The sequence below is a fragment of the Hemibagrus wyckioides genome, linkage group LG19, assembly GCF_019097595.1.
Source record: "Hemibagrus wyckioides isolate EC202008001 linkage group LG19, SWU_Hwy_1.0, whole genome shotgun sequence".
Classification (NCBI taxonomy): Eukaryota; Metazoa; Chordata; class Actinopteri; order Siluriformes; family Bagridae; genus Hemibagrus; species Hemibagrus wyckioides.
Genome location: NC_080728.1, coordinates 4,585,634 through 4,601,435, shown reverse-complemented (window position 1 = coordinate 4,601,435; position 15,802 = coordinate 4,585,634). Strand labels below are relative to the sequence as shown.

General features: G+C 39.6%; 3 protein-coding genes across 17 annotated transcripts in view; 1 reads left to right on the top strand and 2 right to left on the bottom strand.

Moving 5' to 3' along the window:
• LOC131370000 (NACHT, LRR and PYD domains-containing protein 12-like) overlaps positions 1 to 15,802 on the bottom strand; it is a 138,061-nt gene that overhangs the window by 71,511 nt on the left and 50,748 nt on the right. The window lies entirely within an intron of this gene.
• On the bottom strand, positions 358 to 9,918 carry LOC131370049 (rab-3A-interacting protein-like). Its single transcript, XM_058417080.1, has 5 exons — positions 9,755 to 9,918; positions 3,163 to 3,355; positions 1,407 to 1,521; positions 981 to 1,033; positions 358 to 701 (listed from the first exon to the last, which is right to left on the bottom strand). The coding sequence occupies exons 1-5, from the start codon at positions 9,787 to 9,789 to the stop codon at positions 423 to 425; spliced, it is 675 nt and encodes a 224-aa protein (XP_058273063.1). The 5' UTR covers positions 9,790 to 9,918; the 3' UTR covers positions 358 to 422.
• On the top strand, positions 3,797 to 6,079 carry LOC131370026 (polyadenylate-binding protein 1A-like). Its single transcript, XM_058417048.1, has 4 exons — positions 3,797 to 4,199; positions 4,557 to 4,713; positions 4,928 to 5,063; positions 5,189 to 6,079. The coding sequence occupies exons 1-4, from the start codon at positions 4,034 to 4,036 to the stop codon at positions 6,071 to 6,073; spliced, it is 1,344 nt and encodes a 447-aa protein (XP_058273031.1). The 5' UTR covers positions 3,797 to 4,033; the 3' UTR covers positions 6,074 to 6,079.

The window sequence follows — 15,802 nt, the reverse complement described above, 5'->3', positions numbered from 1 at the left end:
ATGAGCTGTTCTGTGGACAGGAAATGACACAAACACAGTCATTTATTAGTAATTAAACTAATGTTTTGTCTTTGGCTTTAATACATAAGAATGAAAATCATGTGTTTAATACTGACAGTAAGATAAAGGTGCACACACACACACACACACCTCATTCTTGCAGAATGTGAGACACGGGTAAATGTCCTCTCTGTAGATTCATTCCAAGAAACAGCAACTCCTCTCCAGTGTGGGTTCCTCCTTCCACACCTTAAACTCACTGAACAGAATGGAATCCACCTGCACATGCAAACACACAATTAATATTATTTTTATATAAAACTATTCCACTCCTACTATTTTTTCTAGTGGAAAGTCTTCGCAGAAGAGTGGAGCTTAACACAGAGGGAATAAATGTGGACTGGGACATGTGAAGATGATGGTCATGTGACCACAATCCTGCAGTCACACAGGGTATGATGAGTGTAGAGTGGATAGAAATTGTACAGGATTCTTGCCTCCTTGCAGTCACGTATGATGGGCAGGGGAACGCTGAGCTCCTGCTGGCTGCCCAGCATAGCGCTACTGGTGCTCTTATTGCACACGTGACCTTTCTTAAATGGAACCTTGGAGCCTGACGGCAGCTCCTTACACGGTGATGTAGGAGACGTGGACAGAACGAGAGTCTTCAGTGCAGACACCTCGGCCTGGAGGACATCCATCTGTAGAGAAAAGCAGAGGAGGAGAGGTAAATAAATAATAAATAAATAATTTATAATAAATAGTAAATAAATTATATATTGTAGTGAATCTGAAGGTTAGACAACAGAATAGACTACAGAAATATTAAACATAAGTATGCATTATCTGGTCATTAATTAATTAACTGATTGATAAACAGATTTAAATTAGATTTAATCAGACAACTTTTTTGATGAGATGAATAAAGTTTCTCGCTAGCCTTTCATTCCAAACCCCTCAGCTTAGCCACTGTGTCTCACCTTCCCCAGTGCTTCCTTCAGCTGCTTCTCTGTGTTGGCCTCTCTCTCTCTCTCTCACACACACACACACACACACACACACAGGTAGGAAACACAGGAGAGGTAGGAAACAAGTGATGAGAAACAGAAATAGAAATGGAGTAGGAAGGAATATGAAGCTAAAAACCATGACGAAGGAATACATGAATAGAGAAAGACAAAAGCTTCACAAGCAGATCATCAGCACATTATGATCATAAAGAGAAATACTGATTAAGTGAAACTTTTATCATTTATTTACATCCTTGCATGCTGGACATGAATTATACAAAGCTGGAGATGTGCTGTGTAGCTGCTGAGAAGCTATGTATCTTGGCAGAAATAGCCACTAAAACATAGTAAAAAACACACACTTTTTATTTTATTGGACCAGGAAGGAGAATAAACCAAACGAATGAAAACAAACCTCAAACAGGCTAGCAGTGAGTTCCTCCAGCTCCTGCCCCAGCTGGTCCCTGACTTTAGAAAGTCTCTCACACTCCTCGTCTTTTAACTGAAGCTCCTTCGGACACCAAACAATGAAATGAAGACAAAAAAGAAAATGGAAAATAATAATGAATGAATGAACAAAAAAAGCAGGAGGGAAAAGTGGATTTTACTTTTCTTTTTGGTGACCAGGAAACAAAAATAAAGAGTCATGGCTGTGTCACAAACGAGTGTCATCTGAACAAACACTCCTGGACCAGATGTTCACTAGAAAAGACACTTTCTCCAGTCTGGAGGCAGAGCAGATGAATGTATACAAACTGCATGAAATGACATGAGATCAGGTTGATTAGTGAGATGTGAATGTTAATGATGTATTGACATGCTGTAAGATCATTTTAGTTCTACATTCACTCCAGTGACTCAGTGCTTTCCCACAGCATACAGTCTCCACTCATCCAGCTAGACATTCACCTGCTCCACAAAACACTCATGGAGCCAACTAGAATTCCAGACAGACACACAGATGGACACACTGGTGAAACGATGAGTTCCTGGACATTAAGATATAAGAAACATCTTTGTATAGCAGACAGAAAGAAAGCTATAGAAGAAAAATGATTTATATATTTGACCTTGCTGTGACCTTGTCCATGATCTAATCAGTTCATTTACTAGTTACTATAAAAAAATGAAGATAAAATTGAGGGGAAGTGGTAGCTCAGTGGTTAAGATGTTGGGCTACTAATTGGAGGATGACTTCAGATCCCAGGAACACCAAACTGCCTGAGTGTAAGTATTGTTGAGGACGTGTGAGATACATGGCATAATGGAGTCCATGATGAACTACTTTACTAGACATGACAAGTCACATACAGGACTGATATGATTATGCAGGATTACTGTCTACTTGCATTTACAGTATGGTGTTAGCAAAGCAAGGCTGTAATTTGTTCCGTCGGCTTCTGGCAGAACCGTGGAACAATACGCTTCACCCCAAGTGTGTGAGGGAGCAGAACCTCAGGTCCTTCCTCATGCTGCTGTGAGACTGACCATCCAGCACTGCTCCCAGCAGACAGCACTACAATCTGGACAATCAATCTTTGGGAATCTCCCTCTCTCATATGGGAATAGTGCAGTGACACTTAAAATCCTATAAGTATTGTCTGGTTATATTTTTATATTTCTATATCATGATCTTTTTATCTTTAGCTGCTTTCCCTATGCTGCTGTAACAATGCAAATGTCCGCTGTGGGACGAATAAAGGATTATGGACCAACGTTCTGATTTTACTCAACAAGCTCTTCTTCAGAGTCTTTACCACACACATTTCCTATTTCCTCATTAATGTAAACAGACGCTTGACACTAGTGCTTACACAGACAAACAGGGAAAACAGTTTTTATCTACAAAGCACTAAACAGCCACGAATTGTATGTTGATGTTAAGAGTTTACTCTCCAACAATAATGCATCTAATTAAAGTGAAATGTCAAATTAACCTGAGCTCAGGGCCGAACTGCTGCTGTTTTCTAGCATATTAATGCTTACTGAGGTTTTAGGTAACAAAATATCCTTGTATATAATTACTAAGCTAAAATAAGGCTTGGACTGTAGTGTAAGTGTTTTAGACTGTAGTGTAAGCTTATGGATATAAACCAGAGTGAGGATGTTTACTGTTACAGGGATAATGAAGTGGATTTCACTAATCCCTCACCCGCTGGGCTTTGGTCAGCTCCTCCCTCAGTGTCTCGTATCCCTTTTCTCTGACTTCCATCACAGAAGGGCTTCTGAGTCGTGATAGGCTGTCAGTGCTCAAGCCCAAGGGGTCCTCGCCATCATCAGCCAATGCGGCGCTTCCGTCACCTAGTCCCACCTCCTGCGAGGCTGAGCCGTCCAGTCCAGGCATGCTGTGGAAACAAACACCACAGAGTTCACACACATTAATAATCAGCAGGACTGACCACTGCAGCTGATTCAGTAGCTACAACTTACATTTCGGGGACGTAAAAGTGCTTTGAAGTAATACGTCAATGTAGAAATGTTAAAGCTTTTTAGGCTCCACCTTAAAAACAAACATACACACACTGTCCACTTTATTAGGAACATGTTGAAGGAGCCATTTTTGTGCTTTGTGTGAAAAAAACTGTATATTCTACTGTATATTATTATAACATAATAATACAATAATTTACAATTAAATGCTTAAACATATGCATTGCTGTGGGATTTTCACCTTATAGTGCAGCACAGATAGGAGTTTTTTTTTTTATCCTGGCCAGGTGCAGCAGTGAGTTGTTGGGGGTGGGGGGGGTTCAGGGGGCGGGGTTTAAAGCTGGTGGTCACAGAATTCTAAATTCTGTAACCAGGTCAACACAGAATTCTAAATTCTGTGATGTAACTTCTACACACGCAGTACAGAAATCTCATCAGACCATCGATAGCTAGTGACAGAGCAACACAGTGAACAGCGATCAGCAGCCATTTTACAGCTTTAGCAGCGATTAGCAGTGTATTTGCAGTCACTAGCAGCGTTTAAGAAGTGTTTAACACAGCTTTAGCAGCATTTGAACATCGTTAATCCAACAATGGCTGCATTATTTGTCCGGAATCTTCACCCTGGAGTGGCAGAGTGGATGATTGCTGAAAGGTTCAGCCCTGCAGGACATGTTGAATCTGTCCATATTTGCAGGGACAGGAAGACCGGCGCCTCGCTCGGCTATGCCTACGTCAACTTCCGGCATCGACACCAAGGTAATACAAACCAGACAGAAAAACACTGATCTCTCCATGGTTTACAGTTGACTTAAGACTACATGTGTAGTTTACATAGTCTTTAAATGCTTTATTACATGAACTTAGTCAGGTTTGGTGTATTTAAACAGTACAAAAAGATGTGAAAAGATATTTCTATTACAGCTATTTGTGTGTCTCAGAATAAGTACTTCAGTTAAGGCTTCAATACATTTTTCTTACTAATGTTTACTAAGGGTGCCAATAATTCTGAAATTGACTGTGTATGTACCTATTATAAATATACACCTATTATACTGAATTTCCAAATTAAAATTAACACTTCTAACTTCTTCAAACTTCTTTTGGTTCCCTCAGCTGAGCGAGCGCTGGAAATGTTCAACTTTGAACCTCTTCTGGACAGACCCATGCACGTCATGTGGTCTGACAGGGAGCCAGCGGCTAAGAGGACCATACAGTCAGCGGCGGCAGCCATCGAGCGGCGCAATGGGATGATGCTGAACGACCGCGAAGTGTACGTCACGTGTAAATTAGTATGATTTGACATTGTGCTTAAACTAATTGCATTTGAAATTAATCAAACTCCTGTAATTGTTGAAACAGAGGTTGTGTTTGGTCTTATGAGAGTATTTCAGTCAACATCAGGCTGTAATTTTGCTGGAAAAAGACATAACATCTAAGAGCAGGTTTAGATAAAGACTAAGAGCAGCATCTCTGTTCTGTTACAGCACCATCAAGGCTGAGGATCGCCCCAGCTCCCAACACCATGCCAGCAACCTCTTCATCAAGAACCTCAACAGCACTATTGATGATGAGTGTCTGCGCATGGTGTTCGGACAATTCGGGAGGGTCACCAGTGCCAAGGTAACTTACAACTAATAATCTCTCCATTTTATTCCTAATAATCTGTATCTACTGCCCCTTACTGACTCTAGAGAGTGGAAAGCTTCCTCTGTGCTCATTGTTCCTCATGATCCTGCCTCCTTCAGGTGATAACTGAGAACGGGCGATCCAAAGGCTTCGGCTTCGTGAGTTTCACATCATCCCAGGAAGCAGCGATGGCCAAGAACGCCATGAACGGCAGGATCTGGGGCGGGAAGCAGATCCTTGTGGGAGAGGCTCTCAGAAAACAGGAACGCCAGGCTCGCCTTGAACATCAGAAGGCTCAGGAACTGTTTGGGCTTGAGCTCACCAAGCCCACCACAGCACTGAGGAAACCTGTGCTGCCTCCCAACCTGAAGAGCACCATAGCTGTTGAGACAGCTCCCACTGAGGACCCTGTCCAAGCCATCCCAGCCACAAATACAGCTCCCACTGAGGACCCTGTCCAAGCCGTCCCAGCCACAAATACAGCTCCCACTGAGGACCCTGTGCAAGCCGTCCAGGCGATAAATATGGCTCCCACTGAGGACCCTGTGCAAGCCGTCCAGGCGATAAATATGGCTCCCACTGAGGACCCCGTCCAAGCCGTCCCAGCCTTGAATACGGCACCCACTGAGGACCCTGTGCCAGCCGTCCCAGCCACAAATACGGCTCCCACTGAGGACCCTGTGCCAGCCGTCCCAGCCACAAATACGGCTCCCACTGAGGACCCTGTGCCAGCCGTCCCAGCCACAAATACGGCTCCCACTGAGGACCCTGTGCAAGCCGTCCCAGCCACAAATACGGCTCCCACTGAGGACCCTGTGCAAGCCGTCCCAGCCTTGAAAACGGCACCCACTGAGGACCCTGTGCAAGCCGTCTCAGCCTTAAATACGGCTCCCATTAAGGGCCTTGGCCAAGCCATACCAGCCAGAAGAATGGCTCCAAACCTCACTTTGGTCACTTTGATCAACAAAAACTGCAAAAAGGGTAAAATTACTTTTAAAAAATAAGAAACACCAACCCTATCATATATCCTATAATTATTATACATTGTTTGTTGATTGTATATTATATTTTGTATTGTATAATTATATAAGATTGTTCATTTAATTAAAATTTGAAAAAGAAACGTGTGTATGTTTATTTATTTACAAACAAACTGTGTTCAAATCTAATAATATAATAATCTATTAGATTTAAATCATCTAATAAATGTTAGATCATTAAAATGAAATAAACATTCAAAAACATTAACTTTAAGGAATAGTAGTATTTTAGTAATAGCAATATTTTCCTGAAGACAACAAATGAATGTAACAGAGTGAAAACTTCCTTCTGTTTATAGGATTAAGTGGTAAATGTCTGAGTTAGATAAAGAATGAAGGTCCAGCTGTTGCAGGGATTTTAGTGTTAACTTCTCTTTATCCATTACAATCTCACTGACAGTTTTTCACTCATTTACTGCTGTGACTGCTGAGGCTTCAGGGAATATTCTTCAATAATGTCTCGACAACCCTTAAAATACGATCCAATAGACCATGAACATGTTATTTATCTCAGAAATCTGAAGTCATCTCAAATCTCTAAATCTTAGCATGTCTCAGATCCAGCCCAGTTTGTTGGATAAAAAAATAAATAACTCATTATTGTTTATCTGGTGGACAACTTTCATAAAGAACACAACTTCCTAAGACAGCGTAAGAAACTCAACTTAATTTAAGCCCATTTAATGAAGGTAATCAGAAAATACAGCTTCTATTCTGTAATCATCATCATCATTATAATGTAAAGGTACAGTCCATTCTTCCCACAAGTTATTGGGTAAGGTAAGCTTTTATTCTGAAAGGAGGAATATTTTGTCTTAGCTGCTTTACATTTTTAACTGATATTTTATCACTGTTTTAGTTTAGTCAGCTTTTAAGGTTGTGATTAATGATCATGTTTTAGCAGTAACACACATTATGAGATAAAACAAAGTACAATGGGGTTTTTAACACAGAAACATGAATCAGGTAACATGAACTCTTACCATAACCATATTCAAGTTGTTGAAATGAATGATTTAATATCCACTTTGAACCTTTTTAGCTTTTCAGCATCTTTAACTAGAACATTACTCTGAATTTCTACATGTTTTTATACTAAAATTGTGTCTTGTTAACCAAAATAGGCTTTAAACCAGGAAATAACAGGATTTATATCAAAAAACAATTCTTTTTCAATCTCAACATCACTTGCTTGTGACAATCCAAGGCTTAGTAATAGCACAGACCAAGCTAGCGGATAGCATTAGCCTCTAGCGCTAACGCGATTAGCGCATAAACTATGTCATTAATTCATTTACAATGATACAAAAAGACACCGAAGCATGTAAACATTAGACATCATTCTCACAAACTCCCGGCTGTTTTTATGAAAAGTATCTAGACAACAATATCAAGTGTGGTGTCATTTCATCTTAGCATATTAGCCACAGCTACGAGCTAAAAGTGAACATGCGATACACTCACCGGGCTTTCGACAAGAAAAGTAGCCCAATATTTCATACGGATTACAAGAAGTCGTGGTTAATTCATTTTAATTAAAAACCAATTCTTTTTCAATGTCAACATCACTTATTTGTCCCAATCCAAGCCTTAGTAATGGCACAGACCGAGCTAGCGATTAGCATTAGCCGCTAGCGCTAATGATACAAAAAGGCACCGAAGCCTTAAATAATGATGATAGGCGGGGTGCTTTACGCAATCCCTCTGCTGATTGGACAATTCAACTGTCACTCAACTCGGCTAAAACAACCCGGAAGGCGAGACGGAGCTTGTCCACAAATAACAACGCCACTGACCAAGTCCTGACCAGTTCGAAACACTAAATACGCGCTTGACGCCAGCATTAATGACCGGATTACAATAGTTCCGTCTAAATGAGTCAATAAATTCAGAAATAAATCCTTGGTGAATTTTCCATTACGCTTAGATCTTCTTTTGCTTTTAAAGGTATTATTCGCAATGGGGTGGAGCACAAATTATCCCTATATGCTGATGACTTGTTATATGTGACTGATCCTGCAGCCTCTATTCCTGTTATTTTAACTATTTTGGATGATTTCAGTTCTTTCTCAGGATATAAACTAAATTTGCATAAGAGTGAATATTACCCAGTCAATAATAGTGCTTTGTGACTTCAGCATCTAAACTTGCCCTTCAAACTTAATTGTTCAGGCTTTAAATATCTTGGAATTACAGAGACTCTTTCTCTGTCTGATCTTTATATATATGTGATATAATCTCAACCGTGAAGCCAGATGAAAAAGAGAATTTTGGACATGATGGAGACATCGGAGAGGCATGCTTCTGAAAATGTCAGGAAATTATCTACTAGTCTTGAGAGTCTGAGCAGCTCAATTCCAGATGGATTTTCACTGCTGAGACAAGTTATAATGCATCCTCTACCACAACCATTCAACATGCCACCATACCAAACCAGGGGCCCTTATGGACACATCTATGCATCTGCACCACCACCCAACACCACACCCGCCACGTTTCCACCCGACACCACACCCGCCACGTTTCCACCCGACACCACACCCGCCACATTTCCACCCGACACCACACCCGCCACATTTCCACCCGACACCACACCCGCCACATTTCCACCCGACACTACACCCGCCACATTTCCACCCGACACTACACCCGCCACATTTCCACCCAACACCACACCCACCACATTTCCACCCGACACCACACCCGCCACGTTTCCACCCGACACCACACCCGCCACATTTCCACCCGACACTACACCCGCCACATTTCCCCCCAACAACTACTCACAACTATGTAAAACTTTGTGTTTAAAGACTGTTGCTGAAATCCACCTGTTCTTGAGGTGTTGAATGTGTTGTGTTAACTGTTAGGCAGCTCCGATATTCTTTATACATGACAGGTAATTGTATATACACAGGGTCCAAATGGACTGTAATAGCTTCACACTCTTGCCTTACTATTTTTGACACCACCTGTCCTGACAATCCAAAGGCGTTTGCCGTCTTCCACAATCTCCCCTCGTCAGCTAAATAGTACAGTGTGCAGGCAACTTTCTGACAACGCTGACAGGTGATCTCATTACAGTTGTCTTCCCTTCAATGTGTGGGTGAAGCAGCTCACTCAAAGACAACATTTTGGCTCCGTCCGCCATTGCACAGACTTGTTTCATGTAAACAAAGGAGATAGCGGCGCACAATCTGACGTCAAACAAAGGAGACGACGGTACTAACACAGTGTTTTACATTCGTTCTTCTCTAAAACATCTCTTTTTAATGGTTCACATTAACATGAACTGAAATTGCATTCTTCCCTTTGAACCTCTACAAAATAGCATGTAGAACTGAAAATAAATCCACTTGTACTGCATCTGCATTAGAACCCCTTTACAATCGCTATTTGTCTTGAACCAGCAGGTTCCTCTAACATTAAAACATGGCGTGCTTGAAAGTTAAAGTGTGAACATTGTCGTAAACGCCATTGATTCTTCTCATAACTATGATCCTATGTACCAAAGTTGGTTTAAAACATTGAATTGTCGGATACTCCGATTGGTTTTGTAAGGAAAATGTCTTTTTAAACAAGCATACTCCACTACTCTATCCCATCTAATTAGCTAGCCACAACACAACTAGCAAAATCACTCACCGGACATTAACCAAAGTTGACCAACAGTGCTTCATTCCATGGTCAAGTGGAATCTAAGTAGTAAACAACTTAGTAATTAAATTAAATGATGAAACTCAGGATTTAAAGCTAATTTTGCACTATTTTAATATAGAACTCAGGAGCTCATCTGCATGCACGTTTCTAGAAGAATCCTCGACAGGAAATTGGGATTCTTGCTTACTCTATGCTCCACTCTACTAGGAGGAGTAGAGCGCCCTCTATAGGAAATTATATACTACTACCTCTGACTTAGTATCCCTAATTTTATAGGGGTTCCACAGCACAGTACTGAACCTGAGACTACCTGTACGAGGTGCTGTGAGTTCGGCTCTACTGGAATTGTGTTGAGATTCACGTGAATGTGAACGCTACTCAGGTCTGCCCCTGTTCAGGAAGTGATGTAACCCACGTGTGTTTTAGTCCATGACCATATCATTATTTCCACAACACACGTGTAGCATGAGTGACAGGGGAACGTTATGGGACACAGTAGAGATGAGGAGCTTTACTGTACATCATAACACCATTTACATTTACGACATTTAGCAGACGCCCTTATCCAGAGCCACTTAAATTTTATCTCATTTTTTATACAACTGAGCAATTGGTTAAGGGCAGGGTCCAGCCTGGGATTCAAACTCACAACCTTCCCATCTGTAATCAACACCTCAGTCACACCACATTTTATGAGTAATCAATTCAACCTAAATGTTCTGCTCCTTAGTAGAAACATTCTCTAATAGTGAGACTGAAACAAGTCACATTACTCTCAAAAATATGGTCTTACCTCAGTCTCTCCAGTTTACAATGGGCATTCTCCAGTACAGCAGAGAGACTCTTCACTCCTGAGTCTGATAGTTTATTCCAGGACAGATCCAGGTCTCTCAGGTGTGAGGGGTTTGATCTCAGAACTGAAGTCAGCAGGATTTCTTTTGTTGTGAATTATAGTCTGGACAATGTTCATGTACATTATTTTAATCATATGTGTATATTAAAACATACAGAAGTAACCATGCACTGTGATATCCTCTCAGACGTGTAGGGCACTGATAAAATATGCTTGGTTATTATTTGTAAATGATTTGGTTCATACACACTTTCTTTTAGATTTGTGTCTGTATATAATATTTGTGAAAAGTGACTTTGTTTAAAATATATTCCTGTTAACACTACACTTCCTGTCAGGAAATTGTAACCAGTTGAGGTGTGAAGGGCAGGAAAAGGATTTGTAGGAGTTTTTGCACATGGTGAGAAAAAGGAGTTGTCAATACAGAGAGACGACGGTGGAGTTGCGCTAAGCTACATAATTTTACTCAGTTCTGGACACTTGCAGAGACCAGATATTTTTGTGTATTGGCCCAAAGTTTCTAGCTGATAACTGAGCTCCACTAAAAACAGACATTTATTTTATTTCTTGAACTCATGTTAAACACTTAAACATAAAAAGTTAAACACTTGATAAGATCGCACATCTTAACTGTCTTTTCTTATATTTACAGTAACTAGTATTTTCAGTTCAGTCGCTCGACATGTAATTGAAGTTCTCTATATCACTTCATCCATTGGTGCTTACAGAAAGATAGTTACTTACACACACCCTATTGATCATGTTCTCAACTTCAGCTCTGTGTATGAATGGATTTGAGTCAATGGGTTTAATCCTAGTCTCTATTTATGACAAAATGTGGAATAATATTAAATCATTTTAGGACCTTAGTGAAAGAACTTTTAAGGAAAACTGCATGGTTTTTAATACAGACTATTGGGCTGCTTCTCTAACACAGATCTGGCAACCTAGCTAGATGGAGACATACTGAAGAAACATTCACTGACAGAATAGACAATATTTCAGGTTTAAGTACAATTAAATAAATCAAACAAATGTAGATTTTTTTTTGCCTTTTAATTTTCCAAATTCTATTTGTGAGATTATTTCCCTTTACTGCTTCTTTTATTTGCACATATTGTCATGCTGCTATACATACACTATATTGCCGAAAGTATTCGCTCGCCCATCCAAATAATCAGAATCAGGTGTTCCAATCACTTCCATGGCCACAGGTGTATAAAATCAAGCACCTAGGCATGCAGACTGTTTTTACAAACATTTGTGAAAGAATGGGTTGCTCTCAGGAGCTCAGTTGCCAGGAGAACGGTACTTGTCTGGCTGCATTGTGCCAAGTGTAAAGTTTGGTGGAGGGGGGATTATGGTGTGGGGTTGTTTTTCAGTAGCTGGGCTTGGCCCCTTAGTTCCAGTGAAAGGAACTCTGAATGCTTCAGCATACCAAGACATTTTGGACAATTCCATGCTCCCAACTTTGTGGGAACAGTTTGGAGCTGGCCCCTTCCTCTTCCAACATGACTGTGCACCAGCGCACAAAGCAAGGTCCATAAAGACATGGATGACAGAGTCTGGTGTGGAGGAACTTGACTGGCCTGCACAGAGTCCTGACCTCAACCCAATAGAATACCTTTGGGATGAATTAGAGCGGAGACTGAGAGCCAGGCCTTCTTGTCCAACATCAGTGTGTGACCTCACAAATGCGCTTCTGGAAGAATGGTCAAAAATTCCCATAAACACACTCCTAAACCTTGTGGACAGCCTTCCCAGAAGAGTTGAAGCTGTTATAGCTGCAAAGGGTGGACCGACGTCATATTGAACCCTATGGATTAGGAATGGGATGTCACTTAAGTTCATATGCGAGTCAAGGCAGGTGAGCGAATACTTTTGGCAATATAGTGTATATACACTATATATATATATATATATAGAGAGAGAGAGAGAGAGAGAGAGAGAGAGAGAGAGAGAGAGAGAGCGCGAGCGCTGGACGTTCTCTACCAGCTCGGTCTGTGCAGCGCCGCTTCAAGTAGAACACACCTATTACCTGCCTCTGGAAATAGCCAATTAGGCAGTGTGTCACTGACGTGGTTTTACCAACATCTGGTGAAAATGTCAGTAGCACCTTTAGAAATATATTTACTGAGACAAATAGTGAGGTGTTCAATACTTATTTTCCCCGCTGTAATAGCTTCTGTAATAGCAGCAGTTGGTGGCAGTTTGAAATGTGTGCAAAAACAGCAACAGCAGCAATTGAGTAAATGTACAAAAACAGCATGGAAACACTTATAAAATGGTTTATGAAGGTTTATGAAGTACTGTGAGGCCCTGGAAGACATGCTGTAACAGGGGTTTACTAAAGTACTAGATAAAAATGACTAAATAATTAGATTGTTATATTCAAGATTTAACAGTTTATTGTCATATGGACACAAACAGTGTGTTTCACCAAACAATGAAGATCTTACTCTGTGAATCCTCAAGCAGACTAACACACAAGTTAAGGACATAAAAAAGAAACACTGTAATATACAAGGTGTGAATTAGAAATGTATAATTACACAATCTGAAACACACAATGGAAACACAAATAACTGTAGTAAGTGTAAAAAGACTGTGCTGGGGGTGATGATTGTCTTTTCTGATTATTCTTATTGTCCATTATTAAAATGAATAATAATATAAAGCACCCCGCCTATCATCATTATTTAAGGCTTCAGTGCCTTTTTGTATCATTAGCGCTAGTGGCTAATGCTAATCGCTAGCTTGGTCTGTGCCATTACTAAGCCTTGGATTGGGACAAATAAGTGATGTTGACATTGAAAAAGAATTGGTTTTGAATTAAAATGAATTAAACACTACTTCTTGTAATCCGTATGAAATATTGGGCTACTTTTCTTGTGGAAATCCCGGTGAGTGTATCGCATGTTCACTTTTAGCTCGTAGCTGTGGCTAATATGCAGGTCTTAACATCCGGGCTATTACAGGAAGAGCAATGGATTGTCGATTTCTCGGCCCGTGTCTCAGTGCACTTTAAAGTGTACATCCTGCTCCCTGTACAGTTCACTTGGAGGGGAATCACTTGCCGATTGGAACACGGCTCTTGTAATGAACCTGCAGGAGAAACGGCTCTGAGGAAGATTGTACAGGGATTGGGGGCTGTGAAGACAATGGACCAGGGGGTAAGTTACATTAGTTTTATTAATTAACAGGGCAGTATGAGTTATTTTAATCTAATATTAGTCTAAAAAAAGAATGTAACTTCGCTTATTGACTACCATTGTGCCGAATACATAAAGACAAAAAAATATTAACAGTACAGTAAAAAAAACTCCTACTGCCCTCTTAATTAATAAAACTAATTTAACTTACCCCTTGGTCCATTGCAGGGGGGTTTCTAGGATTAAAAACATCAGGGGCTGAGCCTGAAACATCAGGGGCTAATTAGGGAGAGGGGGTAAGCAAGAATAACACGTTTTGTAAGAACATTTTTATGTAATATTGTAACATTTTCTCTCTCACAGGTAGACCATGCAATATTATCTCTTTTACAGCTTGTGTGTGAAGCAGTGTAGTATGGATCCTTTATTATTATTATTATTATTATTATTATTATTATTATTATTATTATTATTATTATTATTATTATTTTACAATAATCTATATTATACTTGCATCTCTTATTTTATTCCTCATTTATGCTTCCACTACTGTATGTATTATTCTTTATTTATTTTTTTTACAGCCTCTCTTCTCTTCTCTGATGTGAAACTGTGAAGGAATTTGTGATATTGTGAATGATGTTGCTATGGTGATGATTAATAAGGACATAATAGAAGAATATTAATGTTCTTATATCTTAACAGTGGAAAGTCCTAATGTTTCAAAATATTTTACATAGAAAGAACAACTGGTTATGAGTAAGTTTGCTTAGTTTCATGATTTCGTGATGCTCAAACGGCTCACAACAAATTTTTACATTCATCAGTCCATTGACTGGACATGGTTTTGGCCTGACTCCTGCAGTACTAGACGATGTCCACTAGATGGAGCGCGTTCCCCTTTATTTATTTATTTTTTCTAAATATGGAAATATGGCTTTATGTTCATAAAGTCAGCCAAAAAAATGTATATACAATACATGTATATATATATATACATATATAACCTGATATAGTCATATAGTTTAGAGGGAGAGTCATTGTCCCTTTTGACATCACTGGACATTGCTATGATCTGTTTCATTACACCCAAACTGTCAAACTGTCACTTTTGCCCTTATATAGTTTAGAGGGAAAGGCAGTTTTCTTTTTACCATCAGTGTACATTGCTGTGATCACTTTCATTAGACCCAAATTGTCACTTTTGTTGTTTTGGTATTTCCCCTTTAAATGCATGTACCCACTGTGCCCACTGTATCTGGTGCGCCGGGTGGCGATGGCGCCATTGCTTGGTTAATTGTTCAACTATGGTTAATTATTTTAGCTTTTGTAGAAATAGGTAAAGAAGATGCAGGATAAATGCATCTAGACTCTCCATTTTAGTTAAGTAAGTTCTTCCAAAAATTGATAGATCCCTTTGTGTCCACATACTGAGTTTTTAAATTGTGTTTTCTATTCTGTGATTTGTGTTTTTTATTGTTTTTTACGTGTAGATACTTATGGCGCTAACTTGATGCCATTGAGTTTGATTGTGTTTTTATTTTGACATGAGGGAATCTATTAAAAGCTAGAGTAGTTGACCTTATAGAAAATCCTACATGATTTATTGGTGTTTATTTACTAAATATGAAATTATATCCTACAGAATGTATGTTACAGTGAAGGAAATTTAACAGGCAGCAAAATTCCTTTTTTTGAGTGTAGAAAAATCAGTATTCACACAGTGCTAATTTCACAGCTCACATCCAACCACTTCAATTCAGACTGCACAATTAAAATGAAATAAAGTTAAACACTTCTGTGTGCAATACAAGCTCTTACATGTATCAAAATGCATCGAATTGAAGTGAGAATTATAAAGATTTATAAAAATATTTTGAGCATTTAGAGATTTTTCCTCTCAAACTCTCTTGGTTTGTGTTCAGGTAGCTAGTATAGACTGCTGAGTACAACACCTGGAGGAGTCTCAGTGATCAGTAATCACTTCAAATGGACAGAAAAGTTATTTGAGGATCCTCTAATCTAATA